A 7,974-nucleotide genomic window follows, 5' to 3' on the forward strand; every position below is an offset into this window, starting at 1 on the left:
CATTATTTTGATAATGATTTGATTATTTTCATTTTAAAATATGGACTGACAGTCCTATAGCTATAGCCTAATGTCCATAGAGAATATATCCCCACCTGAAAGATGCTTATTAAACTTTATAACTTGCCTGGTACCATGCATGCTTCATCTTGCCGTCTAAAATTATATTCCTTGGCTTGCAAACAGCCAAAACGTGTGTAGCTAATAGGCGAGTGCGCTCTGCATGGTGCGCAATTTCCGAACGCACTGCTGCTGTCCAATGTGTCCAAATTCATCTTTAAATGCCCTGTTTTCAGCACTGTCACATATCTTTTACACATATCTTTTATACTCTTTATACCAGGGGTCTTCAACGTTTTCAGGCCAAGGACCCCCTAGCTGAGAGAGACGAAGCAGGGACCCCCTCTATATTGTATAAATTGTGTTTCAGATTAAACTTTTTTTGTTTACTTGGTCTGCTCTTTTTTCCCCTCTACACCTATATATCTCTTTGCCAAAAATAGCCGATCTACACAACAAGGCGTTGTGAGCTTGTAGATCTGCTATTTTTGGCTAAAGTTCTCCTCAGAAAAGGGATGCCAGGGTTCAAGTGGTTAAGATAAAAAGAAAAGATAACACACAAAGATTTGGCGGACCCCCTGTAGTAACTCTGAGGACCCCCTAGGGGTCCCGGACCCCCTGTTGAAGACCCCTGCTTTATACTTTTGGATAGTGTCATTTCTCTTGTTAACTAGCAGATTAATGTTTAGCGATCTCAAGCCGTCTGTCTCTCTCAAGTAGCAACTGCAATCCATCCAGTAACGACCAATTTATGCTTCGACGTAACGGTCAGTGCATGGTGGGAAAAGTACTCAGATATTTTACCTAAGTAAAAGTATCAATACTCGGTTACAAATAAAAGTCCGGAATTCAAAATTGAGTAAAAGCACAAAAGTATTAGTATCAAAATGTACTTAAAGTATTTTCAAATAGCCTATAGGCCTATAAAATAGGGCTAAAGTGGTTAATGTATGTTTTATAATATAATAATTGATAATAGAAAAGTAACTAGTAACTAAAGTTTTCAAATGATTGTAGTGGAGTAAAAGTATAATATTTGCCGTTGGGGTGTAGAAGTAGCCTAATACAATAGTACTGAAAATTGGCAATACTCCAGTAAAGTAAAAATACCTAAAAATTGTACTTAAGTGCAGTACTTGAGTACATGTACTTTGTTACTTTATGACAACGGTGTTGCGCCCCGAATATATTCAATCTGCGCTGCAGTGTGAGCTTGTGGATTTGCAAAGCGATCCTGATGAATCATGCTTAATAATGTGACGTTGTAGCCTACGTCTGGCATTGCGGGGTATAATGAGAATAAAAGTAAAATCATTCAAATTATTGAATGATTATAATGAGGACGGTAGGCTTTGCTACATGGTCAGTCTTGGAGGGGGGGGGGGGGGACCGCTCGTTTACGGTTTATTATGCCACCCAATAGCTCATTCTCTGTGAGAGTATCACAAATGTGTGCCAAATATAAGGCGTTCTGTCTTGACTCTTGGAGTTCCAGTACATTTTTTAACTATCCATTCCTTAAATTAGCCTTTCATTATGTTCTGGCCCGCCATCTAATGCTTTAGAAAAAAAACTTTCATGTTGGTGCACCCTTCATAGTTCTTAAATCCATAAATTTTGCAAAATGTTGCAAGGGAAGTCTCTGTGCCAGCCAGGATTATTTTGTTCTTCGTCGCACAATGGTTTCGAGCAGTGTTGTGTTCTAGTTTTTTTTTTAAGGTATACTATGATTATTCCCTGCCTCCCACACGCACGGCATGTGCGCGTCTATAATTAATTAAATGTAAAAAAATTGCACGCGCGCTTCGCGCGCGTGTGTGGCCCACAAAAATATTGAATGTGAAAATCTTCCGGCCCACACACGCAATATGCTTTGTACTGATTTTTCTTTTGTACTGATTTTTAGCAGCAATAATAAAGAAATACAAATAAATTAAGAAAAAAATGCATGTGCAAAAAAATTGCCCATATGTACACTCTGAAAAAAAATCTGTCTTTGTATCTTTTGTTTGGGCTCCTCACACATTTCAGCAGCAATAACAAGCAGTGAGAAAAATGTTTGCATTTGCAAAAAAAAAGTGCCCTAGCATAAATGGCACTTATAAACATCATCAAATTACGCATACTTGTGCATAGTGTTTTAACCCACAAGCTCGATGGAATACTACAACATGCCCATAACTTTCCAAACTTTTCTTTCTATAGGTTTCTTTGGTGTGCATGGCTTCCTTACTTGTGTGGCATATGACGCACATACGCGAATACTAAGCACTCTAATCACTGCCTGATTAGAGTACTTCATTAGTATTCGCGTCGTTGTTAATGTGTGAATTCCGTCGCAGTTACTTATCACCTCAAGGACAATAGCTTGCTTCACACATTAAGCCATCAACTCAGAGTTAGCCCACACATTCTTGCTGCCCCCCAGCCTTGGGCAGTTAGCGTATCAGAGCGTATCAGCGTGTCAGATATGAAGGTGTACGGTGGCGACGAAAAAAAATCTCAAGGTATACGTCGTACACAGCATCTGACGGTAGAACACACCACTGGTTTCGAGTGGTTAAAATGATTATGCGATATTAGCTGTAGAATACAACTCTCGTAGACGTATTTATGATTCTGACGTTTTCAATCTACGAGAGTTGTAGGGTTCACCCCCATGGACACAGGGACTTTCTGCACTATGCCCCGTAGACACTCCAAACATGTACAAATTGAAAATAAAGGTGCTTACCCCCACGCAACAAATGTTAACTATCGCTACGGGGTAGTAGTTTAATGTAATAATCCATATATTTCAATAAAGAAGTGTTTAATGCCGTCTGTGGCTGATTCTGTCGGAAGTTCCCAATGGGCGGTGGTGACGCGCCCATCTGGTGAAACCCGGAATTACACTCAATGTAAACCGGAAGTAAGCGAGGGTGAAAAAATGGCATTCGGCCATAGACGGCATTAAAATACTTCTTTATTGAAAGATATGGATTATTACATTAAACTACTACCCCGTAGCGAGAGTTAACATTTGGAGCGTGGAAATAAGCACCTTTATTTTTAATTTGTACATGTTTGGAGTGTCTAGGGGGTATAGTGCTGAAAGTTCCTGTGTCCATAGGGGGTGAACCCTACAACTCTCGTAGATTGAAAACGTCATAATCATAAATACGTCTACGAGAGTTGTATTCTACAGCTAATGCGATATATACAAGACCACAAGTAGCCTACCGCGAATGAGACGCGTTGTGAGCTTGTAGATCTGCTCTGACGCAGTGCACCGTGTGTGTGTGTGTGTGTGTGTGTGTGTGTGTGTGTGTGTGTGTGTGTGTGCGCGCGCGCGTGCGCGCGCTGCTCAGGAGCGCAGCTGGCTGTCGGAGAAAAACACTGAATTGAAAATGAATTGAAATGTGTAACTTTATTTAATATCAAAATAATATAGGCTACTGAAATAATATCTTATATCATTATAATTATTAATAATTAATAATAATTATTTTTTAAATATATTTTTCTATTTATTATTGCTGTTTGCAAGTCCGAGAATCTGGATAGAATCTTGTATTGTGAGATGCCCCCGATTTTTTTAATCGTGTAGTGTGTGCATGTTTAAGATAATCTGATAAGAGAATCTTGAAAGATGATCTTGTAGTGTGTGATGATACCCGATTTAAAAATCGTTAATATTAAGATCATCTCGTAGTGTATGTCCACCTTAAGGGTAGAAATAGGTTTAGGATTAGGCATAGTTTTACTAAGGTTACGATTAGGAATACGGTTAGGTTTAGGCATAGTTTACGGATATGTTTAGGAATACCAGGCGAATACCGCCGGATTTTCCCCGGGGCGACTGTGTTTTGGGGCGAGCGCCGAGCGGGTGTTTTCATAGTTTTGGTATTCGTTGCGCAGCACACTCATGCCCACTTTATTAATTTCATGTTAACACCTACAACAGGACAGGTTACCAGTGACAATTGATATGCATCTAGGATCATTCCTATGTTAATTTATAGGTTGAGCTGGGGGGTTATGAAAGTCTGTGAAAGCGTAGCTGTTCAACTTCTGCATGACGCAACCCTCCGCTGTAGCTCGCCTCGGAGAGGCGCTGACTCGCTGAGACGACCAGTCTCGATGTTATGGAGAAAATAAGCATAATATAGCATCGGACACGGTTCGGGTCTAAAGACCCGGCCGGATCGGCTCCATTTCCCCCGGGTCCATTTAGGATCGGGTCCAATTTTAATCGGCTCCGTTTCGGACCGGATCCAATCATTCTCGGTGCCGTTTCGGGTAGGGTCCAGTAAATTTGATTTCTTTCTAGGGTCCGTTCGGTTCGGTTCAAATATCCTCGGATCCGTTTCGGTTCGGGTCCAATTTTTTGGACCCATGCTACTCTCTACTTGGAAGTCCATTTAGCTGTTCTTATCAATGATGAACAAAACCTCCTAACTCCACTTCTTATTTTGATTTAGTAATTTCCTGAAAAACATTTTGGAGTTAGCTGGTTTCTGCCCGACAGCAGATATATATGTATTCAAAGATTTGCACACATTTTCACGATTGTTTTTTAAAAAATAGCAAAATAAAACTAAAATGACACAGATGCGCTCCCGGATTGAAAGGGTTAATTACCATTGCTGTTGGCTTGTGACGTCTGTGTCTTTGAAGTGACATCTTCGTTGAGTTTTCTGCCTTTCTTCGGCTCCTTTCTCTTCTTTTTTGACCGGGACTTCGAGCGGGAGTACGACCAATCAGAGTCGTTGCCACTGTGGTCTTTTGGTTCCCACGGCGTGTCAGAATTACTAACATTGTCCTCCTCATCACTGCTGCATTGCTGCAGGGCTGCTGGTGGATGGAGAGCCCGGTGAACCATGTTCAGAGGGAGTCTGTGAAGGACCACCACCGCTGGATTCATATGAGCCAGAAGAGAAGTGGAAGAAGGTTCATCTGGGTGTTTATGTGGATCCTGAGCCCTTCTGGTCTGTGGGTGTTGTTGTGCCTCGTTAGATGCCACAAGAGATGAAGATATATCACCTAAGAATAGAAAAGGGTGATAATAGGTTTATGAATTACTTGATATCACTTGGTTTATGTTATCGAAATAAATTATGCCCGTTGGTCATTTTCATTTTCTTTTATTGACGTGTTTTTTAACCCTACATGCTAAGCTGTTTTGTAGCTTAGCTTTTGATTCATTCTAGTGCAGCTATTGGAAAAACGTCCTGAAAACAAGAACGATCACCTCACCTCTTGAACTAAGGCCCTGTTTTAGACTGCAGTCAAATCCGATCTTTTGGCTCGACTGTTCACACTGCATTTGCAAGTGACCAGATCGGATCTGTCACATATCTGTGTATTCAGACTGAATGATTGATTTAAACAATGTCAACCCAAAGCCGCCCAGTGTCGACATTATGTGCTTTAGTTACCGCTGTACTTACTTACTTACTTACTTATGACCAGTGTTGGGCAAGTTACTTTTAAAAAGTAACTAGTTATAGTTATTAGTTACTGCTCCAAAAACGTAATTAGTTACTTTACTAGTTACTAAATTATGAAAGTAACTAGTATCTAGTTACTTTACTTTAAAAAAAAAGAACAAATGTATAAAATAAAATAAAAAAATATATTATTTCCAAAAGATTTTGATAGGCTATATATATTTAAGGTTTAGTTTAGCCACACTCTGTACAATTACATTTAGTTTGTTTTGATGATTTCATGTCAAGGGACAGCTTGTTGCTCAATGATAATATTTGTCCTTCCACATATAGGGCCCTATTTTCGCCGGTGCCTTACCCATTATCCCTAAACTTCTTTACCATTTTTGACTATTTATAAATACATGTTCAAATAGTTCAACCAGCCGATCTACATCGACATGTTGTGAGCTTGTAGATTGGCAATTTTTAAAAACATTTTTAAAAATAGTAAAAAATGGCATAGAAGTTTAGGGATAATGGGTAAGGCACAGGCAAAAATAGGGCCTTGATGTGTCTTGTGTTGATTTCAGTGTTTAAAGCTGACTGACCTCCACTGGTCTCCTCCCACTCATCACTGTCTTCAGTGACTTCAGAGTCAGATTCAACTTCAATTTCAACTGCAGAACAGTGTGAAGAGATGTCTTCATCATCATCTTCATGTTTCACTGCTAGTAATGTCATCATTGATCCATCAGGTGTCTCTGGTCTATGAAGTAACTCCTCCTGTTCTTCTTTAATGTGTGGAGGTTCTGGTTCCTCTTTGATCAGACTGGGGCTCCTCTCCTCCTGTTCCTCTTTAATGTGTGGAGGTTCTGGTTCCTCTTTGATCAGACTGGGGCTCCTCTCCTCCTGTTCCTCTTTAATGTGTGGAGGTTCTGGTTCCTCCTTGACCAGACTGGGGCTCCTCTCCTCCTGTTCCTCTTTAATGTGTGGAGGCTCTGGTTCCTCCTTCACCAGACTGGGGCCGCTCTCCTGTTCAGGGGAAACCTCTGCTTTACACACATCCATGTGCAGCGTGTCTAGGACCAGAAAAATAACAAGATAATGACCATTATTTTTTTCCATGTTCCATGTACAAAATGAGGTATCATTACTTACATTCACCAAACAGTTACTAACTTGGAATTATTGAGGTGTTTCTGAAATTCTGACAAATCAGGCTTCAACATTTTAGCAATAAACCTTCTTAGCTCAAAATGCATATTTGGAAAAGGAATTTGAATTCATTTATTGTGTTACTTTACCCAAAATGTGAATAATATTGCAACATCAAATATTGGTAGTTTCTAAAGCCTAATTTATACTTACTATTCTCGTCAGTTCCGTGGCCCGAAAAACAGCTCTCAAAAGCCGTGACATATCAAGCTGTCTTTTACTGACCAGTACAGACTGCATCAGATCAGGCTGGTAGAATCATGACATTTTAGATGACGATTAATTGTCTTACAAATAATTGTGATTTATGAATTAATGGCAGGAGCTATGATTATCCCACTTTTTAGGGGACATACTATATTTCAGGAGCGTATGTAACCAAAACGGTTGCAATTTCGTAGGTAGGTTAAGACTTTGACAGGGGCCAGTTTGGAATTGCCGCCTCCTAAAGGTGATTCTTTAGGGCAGTTTTGAAAGTGAGTAGGGTTTACACTCCTTTACTCCTTTGGGTAGAGCATTCCACATTTTTGTTGTGTAGCATGAGAAAGAGTTCATTCCCTTGTTTGTGCCAAATCGGGGTTGAACATGATCAGTGGAGCTGCCTCTGGCGTTATGATCGTGGACTTCATTTACGCTTTGGAAGTATTTTGACAAATACAGGGGGATCCCAATGTTGTGTCGAATCTTGTAGACCAGGCCCAAAGCATGTTGCCGTACTGTGTCCTCAACCCTGAGCCATCCAACCCTAGCAAAGTGAGCAGGGGTTAGATGGGTTATATGATTGAGGCCAAGAAGTAGCCTTACCGGTTTGTTTTGGGATGTCTGGAGCCTTGTTTTTAAGGCCTTAGTGGTCTGTCTCTCTCTCTCTCTCTCTCTACTCACCCAGCTAAACCTATTCACGCTCAGACCGTCCACACTCGACGTAACCTGAGGTCCCTAAACCCCTCCAATCTCTTGTCCTCTATCCTCTCCACCCTCCCCGTATTCCTTCCCCTCCCTCTCATCTGACACTGCAACCTCATCTTTTCTCTCCACTACTGTATCTCATCTAAGTTCTATTTTGTCCCTGCTAACCGCCAGAGGCGGTGCTTAAAGCACTGAATATTCCCCTTCGCGCATGCGCAGTTCGAGTATTTATACCAACGTCGTCACCTGTGAAAAGATCTGCACTAAGCCATATTATTATTATTACAAACCTACCTTATCATTTGTTAAAAAGAGGTCGCTGGTAGGTCGGAGTAGCGTTATTTTGCCCTCTAAGATAGTCCCCCCAGGAATCCGCGAT

At 40.7% G+C, this 7,974-nt stretch overlaps 1 protein-coding gene across 1 annotated transcript; it reads right to left on the reverse strand.

The window, feature by feature from the left end:
• Positions 1 to 4,675: 4,675 nt before the first annotated feature.
• LOC308076977 (uncharacterized protein) lies at positions 4,676 to 6,542 on the reverse strand (the record flags this gene model as incomplete). The annotated part of the gene is made up of 2 exons (XM_080417501.1): positions 4,676 to 5,085; positions 6,083 to 6,542. The coding sequence occupies 2 exons, from the start codon at positions 6,540 to 6,542 to the stop codon at positions 4,676 to 4,678; spliced, it is 870 nt and encodes a 289-aa protein (XP_080273627.1).
• Between the last annotated feature and the right edge of the window lie 1,432 nt (positions 6,543 to 7,974).

Source organism: Gymnoscopelus braueri (genome assembly GCF_963280865.1).
Source record: "Gymnoscopelus braueri genome assembly, chromosome: 21".
Taxonomy (NCBI): Eukaryota; Metazoa; Chordata; class Actinopteri; order Myctophiformes; family Myctophidae; genus Gymnoscopelus; species Gymnoscopelus braueri.